Source organism: Muscardinus avellanarius, assembly GCF_963383645.1.
Source record: "Muscardinus avellanarius genome assembly, chromosome: 3".
Taxonomy (NCBI): Eukaryota; Metazoa; Chordata; class Mammalia; order Rodentia; family Gliridae; genus Muscardinus; species Muscardinus avellanarius.
The window spans coordinates 113,197,363-113,224,462 of NC_137788.1; the positions used below are offsets into that span (position 1 = coordinate 113,197,363).

A 27,100-nucleotide genomic window follows, 5' to 3' on the forward strand; every position below is an offset into this window, starting at 1 on the left:
GCTATACTCCCAGACCATATATATATTGGAAACAGGGTCTCACTAAGTTGCTGAGAGCCTCACTAAGTAGCTGAGGCTGACTTCGAACCCGTGCAATCCTCTTGTCTCAGCCTCCCAAGCGCGGGGATTACAAGCGTGTGCCACCATGCCCGGCTTTATTTTTTATTTTTGAAACAGGGTCTCACTGAGTTGCAAAGGGCCTCACTAAGTAGCTGAGGCTGGCCAAGAACTCAGATCCTCCTGTCTCAGCCTCCCAAATGCTGGTATAACAAGCGTGTGCCGCCACGCCCAGCTTTCATACTATTATTTTTTTTAAAAGATAGAAATACAGAAAATAGTTACAGCCCCATGCCAAAATGGCTTGGGGGGTGGCCCAGGCTGACTCATCACTCCCCTTTCATGCTATTATTTTTACTTTTGACAATCTCATAAATTCTCTCCAGGAGATCTCAGGCTGTCCAATTTGGGAAGGACGTGTGAAAGAGTACTCTGTTTCTGGGGTGTGTGTGTGCGTGTGTGTGTGTTTTGGTGGGGTGCTGGAGATTGAATGCAGGGGCATTCTACCTCAAAACTACACCCCAGCCCTGTTTTGTTTGTTTGGAAACAGGGTTCCACTAGGTTGGTCAGAATATCACTACTTGCTGAGGCTGCCTTCGAACCTGCAAACCTCCTGTGTCAGTAGCCCAAGTACTGGGATTACTAGCCTGTGCCACCACATCTGACTCTTTTTTTTTTTCTTTCTGGTACTGGGGATGGAAGCCGGGGGCATTCTACCTCCGAACTATGTCCCCAACCCTATTTTTTATTCTTTATTTTGAAACAGGGTTTCGCTGAGTTGCAGAGGGCCCTCCTGAATGCTGGGATTACAAGCGTGCGCCACTACGCCTGGCTCTGGTTCTGTTTTTAAATTGCTCCTTTTACATCTCCTTCACTAGTTAGAAAATAAATTATTTCTATTATTACTGTTTTCCTTTTCTTTTTTTCTGGACAAAATGGATCAGATTCAATCCTTAAGAACAGGCAGTTACTTTTCGTGTTCTCTACGTGTCTCATTTCTTCTGTATGAGTCTTTTTCCTGTCCAGCGGATTACCAGCATGCGCCACCACGCCCGGCAAGTGTGATCATTTTAAAACTTGGCAACCAGAGCTGGGGTGGTGGTGCATGCTTATAACCCCAGCTTTCTGGAGGCTGAGACAGGAGGATCGCGGTTCTTGGGCAGCCTCAGCGACCTAGTGAGGCCATTTGTAACTCAGTGAGACCTTGTTTCAAAACAAAGAATAAAAAAATAGGGTTAGGGGCGAGGCTGGGAGGTAGATTGTCCCTAAGTTACATCCCCAGTACTGAAAGAAAAAAACAAAAACCTCAGCAGCCAGGCGTGGTGGGGCACGCCTGTAGTCCTGGTAAGTGGGAGGCTGAGACAGGAGGATTGCAGGTTCAAGGACACCCTCAGCAAGTAGTGCCACTCTCATCAACCTAACAGACCTTGTTTCCAAATAAGAAATAAAATCGGGCTGGGGGGTGTAGCTCGAAGGTAGAATGCCTGTGGATTCAACCCCCAGCACCTCAAAAAATAAAAATAAAGATAAATAAATAAAACTTGGGCTCCCTATCATCTCTAATGGACTTGAGGTTGAGTGAAGAGCGGAAAGGGATGGGTGTGAGGAAAGAAAAGACCAAAGCACTTCAGGGGATATTTAAGATATTCAAGCCCGGCGTGGCGCATGCTTGTAATCCCAGCATTTGGGAGGCTGAGACAGGAGGATCGCAGGTTCAAGGCCAGACTCAGCTACTTAGCGAGGTCCTCCGCAACTTGGTAAGACCCTGAAAATAAAGAATGGAAAATAGAATTGGATGTGTAGCTTGGAGGTAGAATGACCCTGGGTTTCATTCCTAGTACCGCAGAAAATAAATAAAGATATTCAGATAGGATAACGGGGGGAGGGAGTAAGCCATCACCCTCCGATGCCGCTCAGAGCCTCAGTGAAAGCACTTGCCTAAAAAGGAAAAGATCCACGCACAGCCACGGGTCCCGAAGCTATAAACTACAACTCCCAGCGTGCCCGAAAAGAAAAAATAAAAAAAGGATGGGAGCCGCCTAGCCGGGCCTCATAAGACTACAACTCCCACTTCGCCCTTCAGCAAATCGGTGTGTGCCCTCACCTACCACTGAAGTCCCACCCTTCTCTTTGTTACTAAAGCTAAAGAGTGGACACTGTCCCGCCTTTCCTGGCCTTCCCGTCCCCGGGACAACGCCCTCTCACGACCTCACCTGCAGTCTTAATCAAAAGCCGTAAGCACAGGACCCAACCCTCTAGCTGGTACGCATGCGCGGTGGCGTGCCGGCAAACTGCCCGAGGCTCTGCGCTTGCGCGGGCGTTCGCGCCGCACGCGGCCGGGAGCGGCCACCTTACTGCGCAAGCGCCGGCGCCCTCCCCTTGCCATCACCGTGCTCTCTCTACCTAGCGTGTCCTGCCGTTTTTTGCGTAGAGGGTGGGGCTAATACTGCTATTGGCTTGTTTTCCTGCCAGTCAAAGAGACGGGCGCCTTGATTGGCGGCGACCTAGAGGGTAGCGGGTTTAGGTGTCAGTCCAGAGGAGGCAGCGTTTTCTGGGCTTCTCCCTGATTCTCTCTCTCTCCAGAAGGTTCTGCCGGTTCCCTCGGCTCTGGGTACCCAGCTCTGCATCGCGCCGCCATGATGGGCCACCGTCCCGTGCTCGTGCTCAGTGAGTTCTGGGAAGCCGGGAAAGCGATCTCCTTTTCGCTCCCTTCTCCCTACACTTTTGAGCGTTCCCCCAGCTTTGTCCCGCCATGACCCGTCCACCGAGCCTCGCAGTCGTCGCCTCGTTCCGAGCGCTCCTCCCCTCGGATTCCTTCCTTTCCTTCGCCTGTCCCTCTCCCTTAGCAAACACAAGCGCACCTTCCCCCGTCCCGAGGCGTGCTGGTCTCGGGAGGCCTCCACGCCCCTGCACCCTCCAGCGTGACTTCCAGCCTGTAGCTGAATGAACAGTGGTTTTTAAGCTCAAGCCAAGCGTTATATCCTTGGCTCACCCTTTAGTAACGATATAGCCTCGGGCAAGTTGCTTCATTTGAGTTCTTCCTTCTGCCTTAATGAGTTTGGTAGTATTCCTGGAGTTGAGATAAGTACCTAAGCTGCTTAAAAGAAGGTCTGCAAATGGCAGGTGGCATCCTTGGGTTCAGCGTTTCCGGTTCCAGAACTGGTCCTAGTGTAATTATCATTTCTGCTAACCAATTGAGTTTTCCCCAATCTCTGTAGCCCCCCCCCCCTTCCTTGGGACTTATCCCTTATTTCTTTTTGAGTCAGGAGCACTAACTCGTATTATCTTCCCTTGGTATGTTTCCCTTTTGTGTGTAACTTGTAGGACCTAGGATGCCTGACAAGCTGTTTCCCCTTCTTTGATATTTTGAATATGCACAATGCTAATCAGAGATTGTGTGTGTGTGTGTGTGTGTGTGTGTGTGTGTGTGTGTGTGTGTGTTGCTGAGGATTGAACCCAGGGAATTCCACTTGTAAGTTACATCCCCAGCTCTCTCTATAATTATTTTTAACTTGGAAACAGGACCTCACTAAGTTAATGCAAGCCTCACTGAGTTGCTGAGGCTGATTTCCAACCTGTGATCCTCCTGTCTTAGCTTACCAAGTACTAGGATTACAGGTATACACTATGCCTGATCTGATCAGAGGGTTTTTTTTTTTTTTTTGTGGGGGGGGGGGTGTTACTAGGGATTGAAGCCAGAGGCATTTTACCATTGAGCTACATCCCCAGCCGATTTTGTTTCTTATTTGGAAACAGGGTCTCACTAGGTTGATGAGAATCTGCCTACTTGCTGGGGCTGACCTCGAACTTGTGGTCCTCCTGTCTCATCCTCCCAAGTAAAGGAATTACAGAGCCACCAGACATAGCTCTGATCAGAATTTTTATTCCTTTTATCTATACCGAGAAAAAAACCTGTTCCTTCTGATGGATTGTAAGGCTATGCAGGGTTTTGGTTATTACCACCTGAGATAGAAGTGTAAGCCCTGAGAGCTGTGATGTGTTTTTAGGTTTACTGGGAGTAGGTTGAAGGATTAGATTTACAAACTTTTAGGGGAATGTATAATTGGAGAGGGGATGGTGATCAGCATTAGGTTGGTCTGGTTATAACCATTGCCTTCTCTCCATTGAGATGGCTCTGGGGTGAGTGGTGCATTCATATGCTCTGCATTAATCTCTGACATTAGTGACTGTAACCAGGCTACCTAGTAAACTATATAACTAGGTCTTACAGGTGGGTAAATAGGTTACTGAGACATCCTCATATGGGGTGACTATATGTACTTACAAACTTGTGTGTGTTTTTGTGTGTTACTGAGGATTGAACCCAGGGGCATTTTGCCTTCAAGCTATACCATACCCCCAGCCTTAATTTTTATTCTTTTTTTTTTCTTTTTTTCTTTGTGGTACTGGTCGCAGAGCCTAAGTAGCTGAGGCTGTCTGCGAACTGTGATCCTCCTGTCTCAGTCTCCCAAATGCTAGGATTACAAGCGTGTGCCACCACGCCCAGCTCTTATTCTTTATTTTGAAACAGGATCTCACTAAGCTGTGGAGCTGTCCACGAACCCACAATCCTCCTGTCTCAGCCTCCCAAGTACTGAGATTACAAGTCTGTGCCACCACTCCTGGCTTTATTTTTAATTTTAAAACAGGGTCTCACTGGGTTGATGAGACTGCTTGCTGAGGCTGTCTTCAAACCTATGATCCTCCATTCTCCACCTCCCAAATGCTGGAATTACACGCGGGTGCCACCACACCTGACTAGCTTTATTTTGATACCAGATTTCCCTAATCTCCCCAGGTATGACATGAACTTGCATTTTCTTACCTTATCCTCCCCAGTTGCTGGGATTATAGGCATGCACCACCTCACCTGGCTAAACTAAGAAACTTTGGAAGAGTTTCTCAGTTCCACTGATTTGATTCTCATTCCTCAGCATGCAGTGAGGCTCTTATCGGAAATTATACTTGGACTGTTAAGAGTACAGTTCCCTTAAATTCTCCCCTGTTTATGTAAAGCCATGATTTTCTTAAGGTAGCTAGCCCTTTGAGAATCATGATAGCTATTAATCCTCTTGGGGCAGGGAGAGGGAGTACCTTCCATTTTGTTTTGTTTTTTGTTTTGTTTGTATCTGTGGTACTAGGGATTATACCTCCCTCTCCCCCTCTCCTTTTTGCCTGTTTTGTTTTGAAACAGGGTCTTGCTGTGTTGCTGAAGGTCTCACTAGGTTGCTGAGGCTAACCTTGAACCTGCAATCCTTCTGTTTTAGTCTTTCAATTACTGGGATTAAAGGCATGTGCCACCATGCCTGTGTCTCCCATTTCCTCACAGAATCTTGGTGAATTTACTTTCCCACTGAGCAAAGTTATGAATCCTTGCTGCAAACATGTCACTGGTTAGAGGAGGAGTGTTGACCAAGATTCTTTAATTGAAGCATTATTGGTTATTTTTAAGTTTTTGGGGGGAGATACTGGGGATTGAATCCAGAGGCATTTTACCTCTGAGCTACACCTCCAGCCCTATTTTATTCTTTATTTTAAAACGGGTGTCTCACTAAGTTGCAGAGGTCTTCTAAGTACCTTAGGTTGGCTGTGAACCTGCGTTATCCTCCTGTCTCAGCCTCCTAGTACTGAGATTACAAGTATGTGCCACTGCACACAGCTATTTTTAATTTTGTATGTATGTATTATTGTAATTATTTTATATATTATATATTATAGGTTATTGTTTTAGGGATTGAAGTAAAGAAGTAGCCAGGCATGGTGGCATACACCTGGGAGGCTGAGACGGGAGGATTGTAGGTTTGAGGACATCAGCAATATAACGAGACTCAGCAACATAAAGATGCCTTGTTTCAAAATAAAATAGGGCTGAGAGGTGTAGCACAGAGGTAGAATGCCCCCTGGGTTCAATTTCCTGTACCTCCTCCCCCCAAAAAAAGACATGAATAAACTTGCAGCAGTGGTGCATGCCTATAATAATCCCAGCTACTCTGGAGGCTGAGGCAAGAGGATCACAAGTGTGGGGCCAGCCTGGGCAACTTAGTGAGATCTTGTCTCAAACTGAAAAACAAAAAGGGCTGGGGTGTAGCTCAGCAGTAGAATATTCTGGGTTCAGTTCCTAGTACCACTCACATACACGTGAACACAGGGGGTGAGTAGCCATGAATACTTGTTACCTAGCCAGTTTTTGAAGTATAATTGCCGTATAACAGGCTGCACATTTAAAGTATAGTTTGATAAGTTTTAATCTGTGTATATACTGAAGCCTGTGTGTTTGTATTTTCAAAGGTTGTGGAATAGGCCGGGTGTGGTGGCACAGGCTTTTAATCCCAGTGCTGGGGAGGCTGAGACAGGAGGGTCGCACAGGTTCAAAGCCAGCCTCAGCTACTTAGTGAGGCTCTCAGCAACTTAGTGAGACCCTGCTTCCAAATAAAGTATAAAATAGGTCTGGGAATATAGCCTGAAGGTAGAAAAGCCCCTGGGCTCCACCCCCCAGTACCACACACACACAAAAAGAATAAAAAAATAGGGCTGAGCCAGGCGTGGTGGCACGCCTTGTAATCCCAGCATTCAGAAGGCTGATACTGGAAGATCGTGGTTCGTGGACAGCCTCAGCTACTTAGTGAGGCCCTCTGCAACTTAGTGAGACCCTGTTTCAACATAAAGAATAAAAAATAGGGCAGGGGGTGTAGCTTGAAGGTCGAATGTCCCTGGGTTCCATCCCCAGACCCGCAAAGAAAAGAGGGGGGCTGGGGGTGTAGCTCAGAGATACAATGCCCTTCGGTTCCATCCTCGGTACCACAAAACAAAACATTGGGGAATAAGTAGTCTCTGTATAATGGACGACTGGGGCTGTTGACTGTTGATTTTTGTTGTTGTATATTTTAGGCCAAAATACAAAACGCGAATCTGGAAGAAAAGTTCAGTCTGGAAACATCAATGCTGCTAAGGTAGCGTATCTTTAAAGTGCACACAGTAGTTTACTTGTAGTCTTACCTAGTATTTCTCTGCTTGTTCATAGCAGTAAGCTTCCTCTGTGTCTAGACTCCACCACATGCAGTTAGGCAGAGGACGAGATCACTTCCCTTTCTTTTTGGACATTTCATTAATGGCGGTGAGGGAAGGAATGAGAGTCTCCTACAATTGAAGTCTGTAAATTAAGCTGAATCACCTCTTAATCTGTGTGTAAATCTATTGCTATGTATTTTATAATATTTGTGTTGGTCTCCCACACTAGACGAAGTTCCTTGTATCGATTCCCTTTTGTATTTGTAGTGCCCACCATCAGTCCTGCATAAGGGCTCAGTGAATGTCCCTAGAATGTAGTCGAGTGGCTTGAGGTTGGACTTAGTGTGAAGGCCACTGTCATGGAAAGATACTGGGGATTGGACTGCTGAGGAGCTTCAGCTCCGGGAGGCAGTCACGTCTGTGAAAAGTCTTTTCTTGCTCTATTTGAATAGCTGCCAGCGCTCCTGCTGAGGTGTCATTGGCTCTGCAGATTGCGCTGCAGCATAGTCAGAGTTCTGATATTTGTGCTTACGTGTCTTGTGTTTCTTTTCTATTAGACTATTGCAGATATCATCCGAACATGTTTGGGACCCAAGTCCATGATGAAGGTAGACTTTTTGCTTGTTGAAATTCTTAGATTACAGATCGTTCCTGTGTGTTATCTAGGACACTCACTTTTGGTTTTGTCATAGATGCTTTTGGACCCAATGGGAGGCATCGTTATGACCAATGATGGCAATGCCATTCTTCGAGAGGTATATATATATATATATTTTTTTTTTCATTTGCTTTCTACTTTAGAAATATAAAGGGGCCACTAAGTTACATGATTAAGAAGGAGCTGCAGGCCGGGTGTGGTGGCCCACGCTTGTAATCCCCGCGCTTGGGAGGCTGAGACAGGAGGATCGCGCTGGTTCGGAGCCAGCCTCGCTGGCTTAAGTGACCCTGTTTCCAAATTAAAAAAAAAAAAAAAATAGGTCTGGGAGTGTAGCCCAGAGGTAGAAGGGCTTCCAGGAACCCCAGTACCACCCCCAAAAAAAAAAGAAGAAGGAGCTGCAGGCCGAGGCGGGGTAGCACACGCTTGTAATCCCAGCACTTGGGAGGCTGAGACAGGAGGATCCAAGGTTCTCAGCCAGCCTCAACCACTTAGTGAGGCTTTCAGCAACTTAGTGAGATCCTGTTTCAAAATAAAGAATAAAATATAGGCTGGGGGTGTAGCTCAGAAATAGAATGACTTGAAATTCCGGTACTTGGGAGGCTGAGACAGGAGGATCAATTTTGCAACAGCCTCAGTTACTTACTGCAACTTATTGAGACCTTATTTAAAAATAAAGAATAAAAAATAGGTCTGGAGTTGTAGCTCAGAGGTAGAATGCCCCTGGATTCAATCCCCAGTACTGGGGTGGGGGGACAACTCCAGTGGCATAATTACTTAGTGTGTGGTCCAATCCCTAGTCCAAAAAAAAAAAGCTGGGAGCAGTGGCACAAGCCTGTGATCCCAGTACTTGGGAGATAGCAGGATTGCAGCTAGGAGGCCAGCCTCAGCACCTTAGTGAGAACCTGTTTCAAAATAAAAATGAAAAGCATTCGGTAGGCTAGAACTGGAGGATTGCAGTTTGCAGATAGCCTCAACTACTTAGTGAGGCCCTCCAAACTTAGACCCTGTTTTAAATTAAAGAATAAAAAATAGGGCTGGGTCGAATGCCCCTGGGTTCCATCCTCAGACCAGCAAAAAAATAAATAATAATAAAGCGGGCGTGGTGGCGCATGCTTATAATCCCAGCATTGGGAGGCTGAGACAGGAGAATCACGTTTCTTGGACAGCCTCAGCCACTTAGACCCTTTACAACTCAGTGAGACCCTGTTTAAAAATAAAGAATAAAAAGGGCTGGGCGTGTAGCTCAGAGGTAGAATGCCCCTGGGTTAGCTGGATGTGGTGGTACACACTTGTAATCCCAGTGTTTTGGTAGGCTGAGACAGGAGGAGCGAAGATTTGGGGCTAGACTCAGCTACTTAGTGAGGCCCCCTGCAATTTAGTGAGAACCTGTTTTTGTTTTTCTGGTACTTGGTATTGAACCCAGGGGCATTCTACCTCTAAGCTACACCCCCAGTCCTATTTTTTTATCCTTTATTTTGAAATAGAGTCTAAGTTGTGGAGGGCCTCACAAATTGCTGAGGCTGTGGTCTTGAACCTGCAATCCTCCTGTCTCAACCTCCCAAGTACTGGGATTACAAGCACATGCCACCATGCCTTGCAAGACCCTGTTTTAAAATAAAAAATAAATAAGAGCCCTTAGCGAGGCCCTTTGCAACTCAGACCCTATTTCAAGAAAAAAAAAGACTTAAAAAAAAAAAAAAAGGAAGCCAGGCGTGGTGGCACACGCTTGTAATCCCCGCAATTGGGAGTTGGAGACAGGATTGTGCAGGTTCGAAGCCAGCCTCGCTGGTTTAAGAGACCCTGTTTCCAAATAAAAATATAAAATAGGTCTGGGAGTGTAGCCTGGAGGTAAAAGGGTTTCCAGGAACCCTAGTACCACCAAAAAAAATTGGGCTGGGGTGTACCTTGGAGGTACAATGCCCTTGGCTTCCATTCCCAGTACCGCCAAAAAAAAAAAAAACTGAAGTTAAAAAAAAAATAAGGCCAGGCGTGGTGACGCACGCTTGTAATCCCTGCTCTTGGGAGGCTGAGATAGGAGGATCGCGCAGGTTCGAAGCCAGCTGTGTTGGCTTAAGAGACCGTTTCCAAATAAAAAAAGGATAAAATAGGTCTGGGAGTTTAGCCTGGAGGTAGAAGGGTTTCCAGGAACCCCAGTACCACCAATTAAAATAATAATATAACACATTTAATTTAAAAAAACTAGGAGAGCTGGGTGTGGTGGCCCAGACTCGTAATCCCAGCATTTGAGAGGCTGAGACCAGAGGGTCGCAGTTCATGGATAGCCTCAGCTACTTAGTGAGGCCCTTTGCGACTCCGTGAGCCCGTTTCAAAATAAAGAATAAAAAATGGGGCTGGAGGTGTAGCTCAGAGGTAGAATGACCCTGGGTTCCATCACCAGACCCGGGGAAAAAAAAAAAAAAAAAAAACGAGTTTAGTCCCCAGTACTACACACATATGTACACAGTCAGTTGAGTGATCTGCATTTTTAATTGAATTTTCCAGATTCAAGTCCAGCATCCAGCAGCCAAGTCCATGATTGAAATTAGCCGGACTCAAGATGAAGAGGTTGGAGATGGAACTACTTCAGTAATTATTCTTGGTAAGAGGAGAATGAAAGATTGAAAAGGAAAATTAGAGCCAAGTGAGGTGGCGCATGCTTGTAATCCCAGCACTTGGGAGGCTGAGACGAGGATCACATGGGTTCAACGCAGCCTCAGCTACTTAGTGAGGCTCTCAGCAACTTAGACCCTGTTTCCAAATAAAATAAAAGTAGGTCTGGAAATATAGCCTGGAGGTAGAAAGTCCCTTGGTTCCATTCCCAGTAACACTAACACACACACACACACACACACACACACACACACACACGAAAGGTAAATTAGAAATAATGTTTGTGTCATATTTTTATTTTTATTTACTTTTTTTTTTTTTTTTCCGGTGGTACTGGGGTTCCTGGAAGCCCTTCTACCTCCGGGCTACACTCCCAGACCTATTTTTTATATTTTTTTATTTGGAAACGGTCTCTTAAGCCAGCAAGCAAGGCTGGCTCCAAACCAGCGCGATCCTCCTATCTCCGCCTCCCAAGCGCGGGGATTACAAGCGTGTGCCACCACGCCCGGCTGCGTCATATTTTTAAAAGGAAACTCTGGGTTTACAGATTTAACTCAGTGGTAGAGCACTTGCCTAGCTTGTGCAAGGCTCTGGCTTCAATTCCCAGTACCACATAGTGGGGGGAAAGGGGAGGATTCTGTTAACAGTTTACTGATTGATACTACTAATTATATGTTTTTAATTATTTAAATTGCTGAGCACAGCCAGGTGTGATTTCACTCACCTGTAACCCCAGTACTTGAAGGCTGAGACAGGAGGATCACAGGTTCCAGAACAGTATCAACAAGTAGTGAGACTCATCAACTGAGTGAGACCCTGTTTCTAGATAAAAATAGGGCTGGAAATATAGAATAACCTTGGGTTCAATCTCCAGCACCACACAGAGATACAAAAATAAATAAACAGCTGGGCATTGTGGCACACACCTCAGTACTTGGGTTGCTGAGACAGGAAGATAACAGGTTGGAAGACAGCTTTAATATCTTAGTGAGGCCCTTAGCAAATTAGTGAGACCCTGTTCCCAAATAAAAAGTGAGGTAGGGCTGGGGGGTGTGGCTCAGAGGTAGAATGTCCCTGAGTTCAATCCCCAGCACCACACACAAAAATATTAAATAACTTGTTGCTAATTTTCTATATATTTTTCTGACTATGTATAAAATATATGAATACAATGAAATATTGTATACCTAGTATGTGTATATTAGATGAATTATGAGCCAAGCGTGGTGACACATACTTGTAACCCCAGCATTTGGGAGGCTGAGACAGCAGGAGGATTTTGGGTTCACGGCCAGTCTTGTTTACTTAGTGAAACCCTGTTTTGTTTTGTTTTGTGGTATTGGGGATGGAACCCAGGAGCTTTCTATGTCCAGGCTACGTTCCCAGACCTATTTTATATTTTATTTGAAAACAGGGTGTCACTAAGTTGCAGAGAGCCTCAAACCTATGCAATCCTCCTATCTCAGCCTCCCAAGTACTGGGATTACAAGTGTGTGCCACCATGCCTGGCTGAAACCCTGTTTTAAAATAAAGAATAAAAAATAGGGCTGGGGGTGTAGCTTGGAGGTACAATGTCTCTGGGTTCCATCCCCAGTACCATACACAAAAAAATAAGAATGAATATGCAAGTATGGTTGAATAAAATACCGTCCGTTCTTTATTCATGGTAAATTATATTGTATAGTCACTACAAACACTGAAGTGGTGAATACTAAACCATGACAACTAGGAGAAATACAGGCATGGCTTCCTGTCAGCCTCTGGCCACTTTTTCTCAACTTGTTCTATGCTCCCCCCCCCACACACACACACCCTGTTTTAAGGTACCCTATTTAATGGGCATGGTAGCAAATGCTTATGATTCCATTAGTTTGGAGACTGAGACATGGAGATTGCAGGCTCAAAGAACAGCCTTAGCAACCTAGTGAGTCCCTCAGCAACTTAGCAAGACTCTGTTTCAAAATAGAAGTAGTGTAGCTAAGACGTAGCATGCCCCTGGATTCAAAAAAAAAAAAAAGAAAGAAAGAAACAATGTACTGTATGTCAGGTAAGAATATTTGTGTGTGTGTGAATTGGCTCATACAGAGTATAAAATTTAGAATAGTATTAACAACCAACTGGTATAATTTTGGGGACAACCTGTTTTTTAAGTTATATTTCTTAGAAGCATAATGAAGTTGCTTTGATATATTGGGGCCTTTTCTGCAAGTGTGTAACACTGGGGATGAAACCCAGGGGCCTTCTGTCCTACCTCTGGGCTGCACCCTCAGCCTTTTTTGTTTTGTTTTTAATTTGGAAACAGCCTCACAAAGTGCTGAGGCTAGCTGCAAACCCGTGATTCTTCTGTCTTAGCCTCCTAAGTACTGGGATTATAGGTGTGTGCCATTGTGTCTGGTTTTGTTTTTTTTCCCTTTTTTTTTTTTTTTTTTTTTTTTTTTTTTTTGATGGTGATGGTACTAGGGACAGAACCCAGGGACATTCTTCTTCTGATCTCTAGCACTATTTTATTTTTTATTTTGAAACACTAAGTTCTAGATGGCCTTGCTAACTGCCTGAGGCTGATCTTGAACCTGGGATCCTCCTGTCTCAGCCTCCTAAGTACTGGTATTACAGGCGTGTGCCACTGCACCCAGCTTCTTCTTCTTTTTTTTTTTTTTTTCTGAAGATTTAAAGAAGTTTATTAGAAATATAGAAATACAGAAAATAGAAATACAGCCCCATGCCAAAATGGCATGGGGTGCACCCAGCTTCTTTTTAAAATATTGCTGTAAGCCGAGCATGGTGGCGCACACTTTATAATTCCAGTGCTTGGGAGGCTGAAACAAGAGGATCGCACAGGTTCGAAGCCAGCCTCAGCTACTTAGGCTCTCAACAACTTAGTGAGACCCTGTTTCCAAATCAATAAAATAAGGTCTGGGAGTATAGCCCAGAGGTAGAAAAGCCCCTGGGTTCCACCCCTAGTACCACCACAATAAATAAATAAACAAACATTATTGTTATCTTTTTTCAGCGGGAGAAATGCTGTCTGTGGCTGAGCATTTCCTAGAGCAGCAGATGCACCCCACAGTGGTGATCAGTGCCTACCGCAAAGCATTGGATGACATGGTCAACATGCTAAAGAAAATCAGGTATGGGGGTGGGGGGCAGGAATGGCGCGTGTCAAACACAGGGGCCTAGAAGGCAGCTGTTTTCTTGGGTAGTAAAGGAAGACGGGCACATCTCACACACATAGTGGTTTGTACCCCGCTTCATTCTGGGAGAAGGAAAAACGGGACAGATGAGGAACAAGATAAAGGGAATGAATGTGTTGGAAAAAGACTCAGAATAGCTAAGTAGAAAAGCAGCTGCTCAAGCCAGGCGTGGTGGCGCACACTTGTCATCCCAGCATTCGGGAGGCTGAGACTGTAGGATCGCGGTTCGTGGACAGCCTCAGCTACTTAGTGAGGCCCTCTGCAACTCAGCGAGACCCTGTTTGAAAATAAAGAGTAAAAAATTGGGCAGGGGGTGTAGCTCGGAGGTCAAATGCCTCTGGGTTCCATCCCCAAACCCGCCAAAAAAAAAAAAGAAAGAAAAGAAGCTGCTCGAATTAGCTCTTCAAAATGTAGTTTGGGCCAGGCGTGGTGGTGCACACTTTTAATCCCAGCATATGGGAGGCTGAGACAGGAGGATCACAGTTCAAGGACAGCCTCAGCTACTACTTACTGAGGCCCTTTGCAACTCTGAGACCTTGTTTCAAAAATAAAGAATTAAAAAATAGGATTGGGAGTGTAGCTTGGAGGTAGAAAGCCTCTTGGTTCCATCCCCAGTACAAAAAAAAGAATGTAGTTTGGGTATGTGTTCTGTGGGTTTCCATGTTATATAGTACTATGGGCAGTAATTTGGAAGGAACTCAGAATTGGCTCTTTATGGAGTAAGATAGACAAAATGTTTTGTGATCTGCTTTATAAAGTTTAAGAGTTTATTTGATTGAGGCAGAAAGGAAGGAACAGAATATTTTGCTGCTGTGTGTGTCTGTCAGGCATGGGAACATGTAGCTCAGGAAATTTTGGACCTTACAGGGATAGGTTAGTTATAATACTGCTCAACAGCAGAAATACAAACAAGATTATCTCTGCGATCCCTGTTAGTTTACTACAAAGGAAGAGGTCCCTTCGTTCTGCCTCTCGGCCCACTAGTATATTGTCTGAGATACACAAAAGCCTTCAGCTAATCAAGGGCTTGCGCTTTCCCAGCACCCCTGTTGACGTCAGCAACCGGGAGATGATGCTAAACATCATCAACAGCTCCATCACTACCAAAGCAATCGGTCGGTGGTCCTCGCTAGCTTGCAACATCGCGCTAGATGCCGTCAAGACTGTACAGTTTGAGGAGAATGGCCGGAAGGAGATTGACATCAAGAAATATGCAAAGGTGGAAAAGGTAAACTCTTGCCAGTGTTGGCTTTGGGAATAAACTATTTCCTGCTGTGAAAGTAAGCTGGATTTGGTGGCACTTACCTATAATCCCAGCACCTTGAGGCAGGAGCATTACACAAGGCTGGCCTAGGCAATTTAGTGAGACCCTATCTCAAAATAAAAAGTAGATTTTGGTGAGGTGGTACACACTTGTAATCTCAGTACTTGGAAGGCCGAGATTGGAGGATTGCAGGTTCAAGGCGAGCCTTAGCAATTTAATGAAAGTCTCAATAACTTACTGAGGCCTTATTGCAAAATAAAAAACTAGGGCTGGGAGTTAACACAGAGGTAGATGCCTCTGGGTTAAGTCCCCGTACATAAAAATAAAAAGAGTAGGAGGTGTACACATTCAGTGGTAGAATGTCCAAGGATTAAATCCCCAGTATCACCAAAACAAAGTAATAGTTTATGGCCAGTAGGTGGAGCTCAACCCCAAGATTTTATGTATTTTGTTTGTTTGTTGACACTGGCAATTGATCTCAGGCGCTTTCTACCTCCAGGCTACATCCCCAGCCCTATTTTATTTTATTTTGAAACAGGATCTCACTAGGTTAAAAAAAAGTCTTACTATCCGGGCATGGTAATGTACACTACTTATCTCAGTACTTGGGAGGCTGAGACATGAGGTTGGCAGGTTCACAGATAGCCTCAGCAACTTAATGAGACCCTGTTCTAAATAAAGAATAAAACTAGGGATGGGGGTGTAGCTTGGAGGTAGAATGCCCCTGGGTTCAATCCCCAGCGCCACAAAAAAATGTCAGCCAGGCATGGTGACACATACTTGTAATCCCAGTATTTAGGAGGCTGAGACAGAAGGATCATGATTCACAGACAGCCTCAACTACTACTTAGTGAGGCTCTTTGCAACTCAGTGAGACCCTGTTTCAAAATAAAGAATAAAGCCGGGTGTGGTGGCACATGCTTGTAATCCCAGCATTCGGGAGGCTGAGACTGGAGGATTGCGGTTCACAGACAGCCTCAGCTACCTAGTGAGGCCCTCTGCAACTCAGTGAGACCCAGTTTCAAAATAAAGGATAAAAATAGGGCAGGGGGTGTAGCTCGGAGGTCGAATGCCCCTGGGCTCCATCCCCAGACCCGCAAAAAAATAAATAAATAAATAAAAATAAAGAATTAAAAAATAGGACTGGGAGTGTAGCTCAGAGGTAGAATGCCCCTGGGTTCCATCCCCAGACCCGCAAAAGAAAAAAAAAGTCTCACTAGTTGCTGTCCTTGAACCCTTTTCCTCCTGTCTTAGCCTCCCAAGTACTGGAATTACAAGGGTACATCACCACGCCTGGCTTATGGGAATACCTTTAAGGAAAGTAAGAAAGACCTGAGTTCTCTTAACTTACTGTCAGGTCACTGAATTTCTGTGGGTCCTAGCCATACTTCACATTGAGTGTTGGGGTCCAGGATAGGCATGCTTCCTGAAGGGGTTAAAAAATGTTTGCAAAGCTGGGAATGGTGACGCTTGTAATCCCAGCATTTGGGAGGCTGAGACAGGAGGACCATGGTTCATGGCCAACCTCAGCAGTACTTATTGAGGCCCTTTGCAACTCAATGAGATCCTGTTTCCAAATAAAAAATAGGGCTGGGGGTGGAGCTCGGAGGTAGAATGCCCCTGGGTTCCATCCCCAGTACTGCAAAAAAAAAAAAAAAAAAAAAAAAAGGTTTGCAGCCATACTTTCACACTTTATTTTTGAGCTTTATGGAAGAAAGATGTTTTAGAAACTTGAAATAGTCATTTTTGGGAAAAGGAATGTCTAAGTATGGAGTTGAGAGATTGTCTCCTTATTTGTGTATTACCATGGGCCTCCTTTTGCTCAGATTCCTGGGGGCATAATTGAGGACTCGTGTGTCTTACGTGGAGTCATGATTAACAAGGACGTGACCCACCCACGAATGCGGCGCCTGATCAAGAACCCTCGCATCGTGCTTCTGGATTCTTCTCTGGAATATAAGAAAGGGGAAAGCCAGGTAAGGTTTCTGGCCCTTTTCCTTCAGATGGAGTCTGACTGCTCCTGTGGGCGAGGGGAAAAAAGGTAGTTATTTTCCTTTATGTATATTACAACTGAGTATTAAAACAACAGTCTTTTAAAATAGTTTGTATTGCTGGACATAGTGGCGTACACTTGTAATCCCAGCATGTGGGAGGCTGAGACAGGAGGATTGTGGTTCAAGGACAGCCTCAGCTACTTAGTGAGCCCCCTTGCAACTCAGTGAGACCTGGTTTCAAAATAAAAAATAGGGCTGGGGGTATAGCTCAGAGGTCGAATGCCCCTGTCTGTGTTCCACCCCAATAAATAAATAAGTTAATTAGTTGGTATTGACTTCATTTTCCAGATGAGGGATCTTTTTAAAGCTCAGTATATGGGGGTACATAATAAATTATTCGTACATTTATTAAAGTTGAGTGAAGCATATGCTTACATACTCACCTTCCTCCTTGCCTAGCCTTATTTTTTGGTATAGTCCTATGAATGTCCTTGAGACCAAATTAACCAGTTAGGTAATTACCTGGAGAAAACAGGTGATATTGGCCAAATGAAGATGTGAGCCCACTCTTTTAGGCTTTAGTTTTACACTGTCACGTCACCTTCGGCAGGTGCCTCAAGAGGACATAGAATAGGGATTGATTTAGCTTGGAAGTACTTAGGGAGAATTTTAGGAGAGTGGGAGGTTTGCAAGACTCTTAAAACAAAGTCATCAAACCTTACTAAGCAAAGATTGGGAAAAATATTCAGTATAAAGAACTAAGTAAGACCTGGTACATCCATGCACACTGGGAGAACAGGAGGTAACACTGAACTGGTTGGTCAGATGTTTAGAAAGGCCCAGCTGAAAAGCGTTAAACTAGAAGGTAACTAGGGCCACCTGGTTTAAGGAGGAAGGAGGTCAGGGCTTCAACATTCTAATGCATACTTTCTGGGCCACATGAGAGGCTGGGTGGAGGGAGCGTTGTAACCCTGAAGAGCTTCCGGAGCTTCTGATCACCTGCTTTTCTTACCAACAGACTGACATTGAGATCACACGAGAAGAAGACTTCACCCGAATCCTTCAGATGGAGGAAGAGTACATCCAGCAGCTCTGTGAGGACATCATCCAGCTGAAGCCTGATGTGGTCATCACAGAAAAGGGCATCTCAGGTGGGCCTGCCTTTGAGGTGGACATGCTCCTCGCCCCCGTGGGTGTGCGCGAGTGGAAGGCCAGGTCAGATCCCAGGAGTTCTGGCGTCCACTTGACACCTCTGCTCTTGTGTTTTCAGACTTAGCTCAGCACTACCTCATGCGGGCCAATATCACAGCCATCCGCAGAGTCCGAAAGACAGATAATAATCGCATTGCTAGGTGAGTGGCCCAGGTAGAAATGTTCATTCTTCCGTGTGTGTGTGTGTGTTTTTTTCCTTAAATGTGGAACACTTCATAAATTTGAATGTCATTCTTATCTAGGGGCTATGCTAATGTTTTCAGTTTTAGTGTATGTATTGACAAAGGTGAGCACCCATGTTTCATTTTTTGTAGTACTAGGGAGCGAACCCAGGGAGCATTCTACCTCTGAGCTATACCCCCATTCCTGTTTTATTTTTATTTAGAAACCGGATCTTACTAGATTGATGAGTCTCATACTTGTTGAGGCTGTCCTTGAACCTGTGATCCTCCAGTCTCAACTTCCCAAGTACTAGGATTATAGACGTGCGCTGCCATACCTGGCCCATGGTTTTTTTTGGCGGGGGAGGGCGTTGTAGCTGCGTAATGTCGTTACTTCAAAAGATAACACTACAAGAAACAATAACAGGTGGAAACAACCCGGGTGTAGGTGTGTGTCCTCTTCAGAAGTCCACTGGTATGGCAATTATCCACTTGATGAGTCTTTTCTATAATGCCTCTAACCGTCAGTAAGCACTTCATGCTTAGATATGTGTGATTGCTACCTTGGTGTAGGTGTTTATTACATTTCTAAATCATTACTTGCCGAAGAGATCATTTCATTATTGGCATTGTGATGATTTTGAGTAAATCTTCCACAGTGGTCTGATTTAACTATCTCAGGGTGTAGCAAAGCCATCGGTTTCCTTGATTGGATCACTCACTGCCATTGGCGCAACTCTAAATTGCATTCACAATTTTTATACTGATACTGTACTATCCATTTTTAATACTGATTTAATTTTTTAAAAAAAGGTAAATCTACCCCGTGGTGTTAGTCAGTTTTTCTTTACTATAACAAACACCTGAGGTCAACTTAGAAAAGGTTTTATTTTGACTGACAGTTTTGAAAATTGTAGTCCATGATTGGTTGGTTCAATGGTGAGGCAGCACATTGTGAATATAGAGGGGCAAAACCACTCACCTCATGGCTGGGAAGGGGAAGAGGAAGGAAATGGTGTCCCACTCTCCCTTTCAGTCACCATCAGTTCCCATGAGGTCCCACTTCCATACTTGGGAGGCTGAGAAAGGAGGATCACAGGTATGTGGCCAGCTTCAGCTTCTTAGGCCCTCCACAACTTAACGAGACCCTGTTTCAAAATAAAGAATAGAAAATAGGGCAGGGGTCATAGCTCAGAGGTAGAATGCCCCTGGGTTCCATCCCTAGACCCAAAGGAAGGAAGGACAGACGGGCGGAGGGTGTAGCTCAGAGGTAGAATGCCCCTGGGCTCAATCCCTAGTGCCACAAGAAAAAAAAGAAAGAATAGAAAATAGGGCTGGAGGTGGAGCTCAGAGGTAGAATGCCCCTGAGTTCAATCCCCAGTATTGCCCCCCCAAAAAAAGATACTATAGCACCTATTATCGTAAATCAAGATCCAAGTTAGATTTTATATTTCTTGTTTAAAAATGGTTTTGGGTGCCGGGCGTAGTGGTGCACACTTGTAATCCCAGCATTTGGGAAGCGGAGACTGGAGGATCTTGATTCACTTTCACGGACAGCCTCGGCTACTTAGTGAGGCCCTTCCCAACTCAGACCGCTTCAAAAAATAAAAAGACTAAATAATAGGGCTGGGGGATAGGGGATAGCTTGGAGGTACAGTGCCCCTGGGTTCCGTTTCCAGTACCGCAAAAAAAAAAAAAAAGTGTTCTGGGCATACATGCATGTGCTTATGGTATGTGCATGTCCACAGGCAGGAGAAAGAGCAGCCGATAAGAAATTAGTTATAGCTGCATGTGGTGGTGGCACATGCTAGTCTAGTAATCCCAGTACTTAGAAGTCTGAGACAGGAGGATCACAGGTTTGGACAGCCTCAGCAAATTTGCAAGGCTCTTGGCAACCTAGTGAGACCCTATTTCCAAATAAAAAATTTAAAAAATCTGAATGGGAGTGTGGCTTGGAGGCAGAATGCTTCTGGATTCAATCCCCAGTACCCAAAAAGGAGTTAGTTCTACATTTACTGAGCTCAAGTCAGGCATAAACTTCTGTGCGCATGCATCTTTGTCCTTGCTTGACCTTGGCATCTTTTTTAGGACAGGGATGTTATTGGCCTTGAGACCCAATAGATAGTACAGCATGGGTATACCTAGAAGTGACCATTGTTTAATATGAACATTTATGCTATGTGTAAGAGCTCGTTTTTGTACAGTTTTAGTTGTTTGTTTTGTTTTTTTTACTGGAGATGGATGAGCATTTATCTCCAAGCTACCCACCCCACCCGGGCCCTAGTTTTTATTCTTTTTATTCTTTTTTTTTTTTTTTTTTTTGGTGGTACTGGGGTTCCTGGAAGCCCTTCTACCTCCGGGCTACACTCCCAGACCTATTTTTACATTTTTATATTTGGAAACAGGGTCTCCTAAGCCAAGGCGCGCGGCTGGCTTCGAACCTGCGCAATCCTCCTGTCTCTGCCTCCCAAGTGCGCGGATTACAAGCGTGCGCCACCACGCCCGGCGTTTTTATTCATTTTGAAACCGGGTCTCACTGAGTTGCAAAGGGCCTTACTAAGTAGGTGAGGCTGTCTATGAACAGCGGTCCTCCTGTCTCAGCTTCCTGAATGTGTATGCCACCACACCTGGCTTTGGCTTTTTATTTATTTTTTTTAGTAGTAGTAGCAGTAGTAGTAGTAGTAGTAGTAGTAGTAGTAGTAGTAGTAGTAGTAGTAGTAAAAATTGAACTGAGGGGACTTCTACCTCTACTCTCAGCCCTATTTTTAAAATTTTTAAAAATTTTTATTTTTTGTGCTGGGGATTGAACTCGGGCTTTCTACATCCGAGCTACACCCTCAGCCCTATTTTTTATTCTTCAGGGTTGTTTTTTTTGTTTGTTTGTTTTTTTTTTTTTGGTTTTTTTTTTTTTTTTTTTGGTTTTTTTTTTTTTTTTGGTGGTACTGGGGTTCCTGGAAGCCCTTGAACCTCCAGGCTACACTCTCAGACCTATTTTATATTTTTATTTGGAAACAGGGTCTCCTAAACCAGCGCGGCTGGCTTCGAACCTACGCGATTCTCCTGTCTCTGCCTCCCAAGAGCGGGGATTACAAGCGTGCGGCACCACGCCCGGCTGGTTCTTCAGTTTTTTGAAACAGGGTCTCGCTGAGTTGCAAAGGGCGTCACTAATTAGCTGAGGCTGTCCTTGAACTGCAGTTTTCCTGTCTCAGCCTCCCGAATGCTGGGATTATAAGCATGCACCACCATGGCTGACCTTATTTTTTTTTTTTTCCCCCAGTACTGGGGATGGAACCCAGGGGCATTCTATCTCCGAACTATACTCCCGGCCTACTTTTTTATTCTTTATTTTGAAACAGGATCTCATTGAGTTACAAAGGGCCTCACTAAGTAGTAGCAGAGGCTGTCCTCAAACCACAGTCCTCCTGTCTCAGCTTCCCAAATGCTGGGATTACAAGCATGCATCATGCCCGGCTTTTTTTTTTTTTGGGGGGGGGGTGGTACTAGGGAGTGGAACCCAGAGGCTTTCTACCTCCGGGCTATACTCCCAGACCTATTTTATATTTTTATTTGGAAACAGGGTCTCAATAAGTTGCTGAGAGCTTCACTAAGTAGCTTCGAACCTGTGTGATCCTCCTGTCTCAGCCTCCCAAACGCTTTCAAGTGTGCGCTACCATGCCCAGCTCTATTCTTTATTTTGAAATATGGTCTCCCTAATTTGCAGAATGTCTCACTAATATCTGAGACTGGCCGTGAGCCGGTGGTCTTCCTGTCTCAGCCTTCCAAGTACTGGGATCACGAGCATGTGCCAATGTCCTGCTTCTCACAGAGTATACTTTGAAGTTGCCTGTATCAGCTTTTAGTAGTAATGATTAGTTGCCTTAGGTAGCTACTTTTTTGGGGGGGCGGGTCTGGAGATGGAACCCAGGGGCATTCAACCTCTGAGCTATATCCCCCTGCCCTATTTTTTTATTCTTTATTTTGAAACAGAGCCTCGCTAAGTAGCTGAGGCTGGCGGTAGCTACCATTTTATCATTAGTTTAAGTTGGCCTTTGTATGTTTAAAATATTTTTCCACCAGGCTGCCAAGACCTCTCAAGTAATGTTTTTAGCGCTTGCCCTAATCTCAAGCCATAGATGCTAAACTAGGGCGGTAAAGTAAGTGTGTGTCTGAAATCCCATCTGTTTCTCTCCACATCTTCCACTGGGTAGAGCCTGTGGGGCCCGGATAGTGAGCCGGCCAGAAGAACTGAGAGAAGATGATGTTGGGACGGGTGCAGGCCTCTTGGAAATTAAGAAAATCGGAGACGAGTACTTCACATTCATTACTGAGTGCAGAGACCCCAAGGCCTGCACCATTCTCCTCAGGGGAGCCAGCAAGGAGATTCTCTCGGTGAGTGAGCCCGAGAAGGGTACCCAGGTGAAGGAGATCCGTCCACTTCCACGTTTTCAGAGGGTCCTTGATCATTCTATGTTAGCTCTTCATTGCTGTAAGAAGTATCTGCCAAAAATCAACTTCAGGACAGGAATGTAATTAGTTCACAGTGCTAGGCTTCTTTTGTTTTGTTTTTGTTTGTTTTTCCAGTACTGGTCTGAGCTACACCCCCAGTCCTATTTTTTATTCTTTATTTGGAAACAGGGTCTCACTGAGTTGCAAAGGACTTAAGTAGCTGAGGCTGGCCACAAACCGTGAGCCTCCTGTCTCAGCCTGCAAATGCTGGAATTACAAGTGTGCGCCACAATGCCTGGCTTATTCTTTATTTTGAACAGGGTCTCACTGAGTTGCAAAGGCTTCACCAAGTAGCTGAGGCTGATCTCAAACCAAGATCCTCCTGTCTTAGCCTCTCGAATGCTGGGATTACAAGTGTGTACCACCACGCCCCTGAGTTTCATCCCCAGTACCACAAAAAATTATTATTATTAAACTAATAATAAATTAGTTAATTTTTTTCTAATTGTGGCAAAAACAAATCATAAAATTTATCATCTTAACTTCTTATTTTTTATTTATTTATTTAATTTTTTTGTGGTACTGGGGATGGAACCCAGGGGCATTCTACCTCTGAGCTATACACCCGGCCTTATTTTTTTATTTTTTATTTTGAAACACGGTCTCACTGAATTGCAAAGGGCCTCACTAAGTAGTAGCTGAAGTTGTCTTCGAACCACAATCCTCCTGTCTCAGCCTCCTGCCGGGCATGGTGGCGCACGCTTGTAATCCTTGCACTTGGAGGCAGAGACAGGAGGATCGTGTAGGTTCGAAGCCAGCCTCGCTGTTTCCAAATTTAAAAATATAAAAAATAGTCCTCCAGTCTCGGCTTCCTGAATGCTGGGATTACAAGCTTGCGTCACCACGCCCAGCTTTATTCTTTACTTTATTTTATTTTATTTTTTTTGGTACTGAGGATGGAACCCAGGTGCATCCTACCTCTGAGCTGTACCCCCAGCCCAATTTTTTTATTCTTTATATTGAAAACTGTCTCATTGAGTTGCAAAGGGTCTCACTAAGTAGTATCTGAGGCTGTCCTCAAATTTCTATCCTTCTGTCTCAGCCTCCCAAATCCTGGGATTACAAGCCTGAGCCGCCACACCCAGCTTCATACAATCTCTTAAAGGACACCACTAGGAGCTGGGTGTGGTGGTGCATGTCTGTAATCCCAGTATTTGGGAGGCTGAGACAGGAGGATCACAGGTTCAAGACCAGCCTCAGCAACTTAGCTTAACTTTCAGCAACCTAGTGAGACTTTATTTCCAAACAGAAAATTAAATCCTGGTATGGTGGTGCATGCTTGTAATTCTAGTACTTGAGAGGCAGAGATAAGAGGCCAGCAGGTTTGTGGCCAATCTCAGGAAGTTAGTGAGGCTCTATTTCATAATAAAAGATAAAATAGATGTGGAGGTATAGCTTAGAGGTAGAACGCCCGCAGGTTCAATCTTCAGTACCACAACAGAAAAGGAGGGGGCACTAGGTAGGGACGATAGAGGATATACAAAGACTTGAGATCTTGATGGGGCAACACCCCACACCCAACCCCTTACAGTCCAGACTTACACACGTGGCCCAAGAAAACATTGACTGCTCTCACCAGTAGATGTTCACAAAACCTAGCTTAGTTGTCCTCTGTGGTTGACTAACCTTCGCTTCAGGAAGCTCTTCGGTGCCTCTGATTTCTCCATGCGTCGCCAAGCAGGCTACATGCTGTCTGTTTGCTCCCCCCAGGAAGTGGAGCGCAACCTCCAGGACGCCATGCAAGTGTGCCGCAACGTGCTGCTGGACCCTCAGCTGGTGCCGGGGGGCGGGGCCTCTGAGATGGCTGTGGCCCACGCCTTGACAGAGAAGTCCAAGGCCATGACTGGTGTGGAGCAGTGGCCATACAGGGCTGTGGCCCAGGCTCTGGAGGTCATCCCTCGCACCCTGATCCAGAACTGCGGGGCCAGCACCATCCGTCTACTTACCTCCCTTCGGGTGAGTTTTCCATGGTCTATTGTCTTTTTTTTTTCTTCTTCTTAATAGTACTGTGGAGCTACACCCCCAGTCCTTTTCATTTCTTGTTTGAAAACAGGGTCTCACTCAGTTACTGAGGATTTCACTAAGTTGCTGAGGCTGTCCTCAAATCCACGATCCTATCTCAGCCTCCCAAGTACTGGGATTACAGACATGCACCACCGTGTCCAGCTTATTTTTTATTTTGAAACAAAGTCCCACTAAATTTCTGAGGCTGGTCTGCCTCAGCCTCTCACGTGCTGGGACTCCAGATGTGTAGCACCACGCCAGCTTCGCGTTTAGTCTTTCCTTATTGTTCTCTGCCAGCTTACTTGTTCCCATTATTCTCTCCTTTGACTTCTGTGTGGCCCCCTGCAGGCCAAGCACACCCAGGAGAACTGTGAGACCTGGGGTGTAAATGGTGAGACGGGCGCCTTGGTGGACATGAAGGAGCTGGGCATTTGGGAGCCGTTGGCTGTGAAGCTGCAGACATACAAGACAGCGGTGGAGGTGAGCTCAAGACGTGTGCACGCCGCTTGTTCCCAGACAGCCAGGAACACTGGGTTTGGTCTCGTCTGGTCTGGAGGGAGGGGCTGTAGAAGGTGGGGTATTTCTCAGAAATCTCCCAAGGAATTCCATTTCCCTGCTTATAATTATTGTATGCAAAAGCAAGGTAACAGCCCAGGCTGAATCCATTGCTGAGGGAGAACTGTGTTTTATATGCAAGACTCTGAAAGGGTAGATTTTTGATAAAATGGTAATTGTGTGGGAGGAACTAGGCAGTAATGTCTAAAAGAAGACAATGCCCTTCCCTTCTCTGCTGACCTCTTTGGGACCGGTCTTTCTTCTAGACTGCAATCCTGCTGCTGCGGATCGACGATATCGTCTCAGGCCATAAAAAGAAGGGCGATGACCAGAGCCGGCAAGGCGGGGCTCCTGATGCTGGCCAGGAGTGAGGGCTGCGAGGCGACTTGAAGGCACAGAGCCAGCAGGCTCCCCTTTCCTGAGCCAGAGTGCCAGGAGCACTGTGGACGTCTTTGTTTGAAAGGGATCAGATTGAGGGAGCGCCCCCAGGCCCTTTCTGTCCCAGCTCAGTTTGCAAAAAGCACTGACAGTAATTCTTCTCGAGTGTAAGCTTTCCATTTAGTTTGCTTCCTATGATTAAATCGAAGTCATTTGAGATAGTTGTGTGTTTTTCAACCTTGGGTCACGTCTGCCTCCTGGCAAACTAGGAGGAGGCAGAAACCTTACTGGGGAGGAGGGGAGATAAATCTCTTTGTGCCTTCTTTCATTTTCCTGGAACTGGGGATTGACCCCAGGAATGTTCTACCTTCAGTCTACACCCCTAGCCCTTTTTAGATTTTATTTTGAAACAGGGTCTCTTTAAGTTCCTGAGGCTGGCCTCATACCTGAAATCCTCCTGTCTCCACCTCTCAAGTACTGAGATTGCAGGAAAGAGTCACCACATGCAGCTCTTCATATGTCTTCTTTTTTTTTTTTTTTTTTTTTTTTTTTCTTTTTGTTTATTTGTTTGTTTCTGGTACTAGGGATTAAACCCAGAGACATTCTACCTCTGAGCTACACCAAATACTAGTATTACAAGCATGTGCCACCAATACTTGACCTTTTTTAGCAGTGCTGGGGATCAAACTTAGGGGAATTCTACCTCCAAGTTATGCCCCAGCCCTATTTTTATTTTTTATTTTGAAATAGGGTTTCACTAAATTGCGGAGGGTCTCAGTAAATAGCTGAGACTGGCCACAAACCTGCAATCAGCCTCCCAGGTCCTGGGATTACAGGTGTGTACCACCATGCCGCCTGGCTTGTTTTTTGTTTGTTTTGTTTTGTTTTTAACTGTACTAGGGATTGGACCCAGGGGCAATCTACCTCTGAGCTACCCGGTCAGCCCTATTTTTTTATTCTTTATTTTGAAACAGCGTTTCACTGAGTTACAAGGGTCTTCACTAAGTAGCTGAGGCTATTCTTAAACCGCCCGAATGCTGGGATTACAAATGTGCGCCACACCCAGCCTCTGGCTTTTTTTTTTTTTTTTTTTTTTTTTTTCTTTTCACTTTTGTGGCACTGGTGGTTAAACCTAGGGACATTCTACCTCTGATCTATACTCCCAGACCTATTTGATTTATTGATTTGTGTGGGGTGGGTACTGGGGTTTGAACCCATGGGCAGTTTATCTCTAAACTACACTCCCAAACTGGTTTTGTGTGTGTGTCTCATTGGGAATTGAACCCAGGTATGTCCTATCTCTGAGCTACATCCAGAGCCCTATTTTTATTTTTATTTTGAAATAATTACACTAAGTTGTGGAGGGCCTCACTAATTTATTGAGGCTGACCTCAAACCTGTGATCCTCCTGTCTCAGCCTCCCAAATACTGGGATTACAGGTATATGCCAACACATCTGGCTTGGGTTTTTTCGTGTGTGGGGGTGGGTACTGGGGTTCCTG

General features: G+C 45.1%; 1 protein-coding gene across 2 annotated transcripts; it reads left to right on the forward strand.

Annotated features, from left to right (window-relative positions):
• Positions 1–2,693: 2,693 nt before the first annotated feature.
• On the forward strand, positions 2,694–25,591 carry CCT3 (chaperonin containing TCP1 subunit 3; the record flags this gene model as incomplete). Of its 2 annotated transcripts, XM_080690456.1 has the most annotated exons (14): positions 2,694–2,724; positions 6,946–7,007; positions 7,623–7,673; positions 7,758–7,820; positions 10,226–10,322; positions 13,344–13,461; positions 14,566–14,752; positions 16,615–16,764; positions 17,801–17,933; positions 18,053–18,134; positions 22,364–22,544; positions 24,372–24,617; positions 25,014–25,145; positions 25,487–25,591. In XM_080690456.1, the coding sequence occupies 14 exons, from the start codon at positions 2,694–2,696 to the stop codon at positions 25,589–25,591; spliced, it is 1,638 nt and encodes a 545-aa protein (XP_080546582.1). The 2 variants fall into 2 exon arrangements, with proteins under 2 accessions (XP_080546582.1, XP_080546583.1); XM_080690457.1 differs by lacking the exons at positions 7,623–7,673; positions 7,758–7,820.
• Between the last annotated feature and the right edge of the window lie 1,509 nt (positions 25,592–27,100).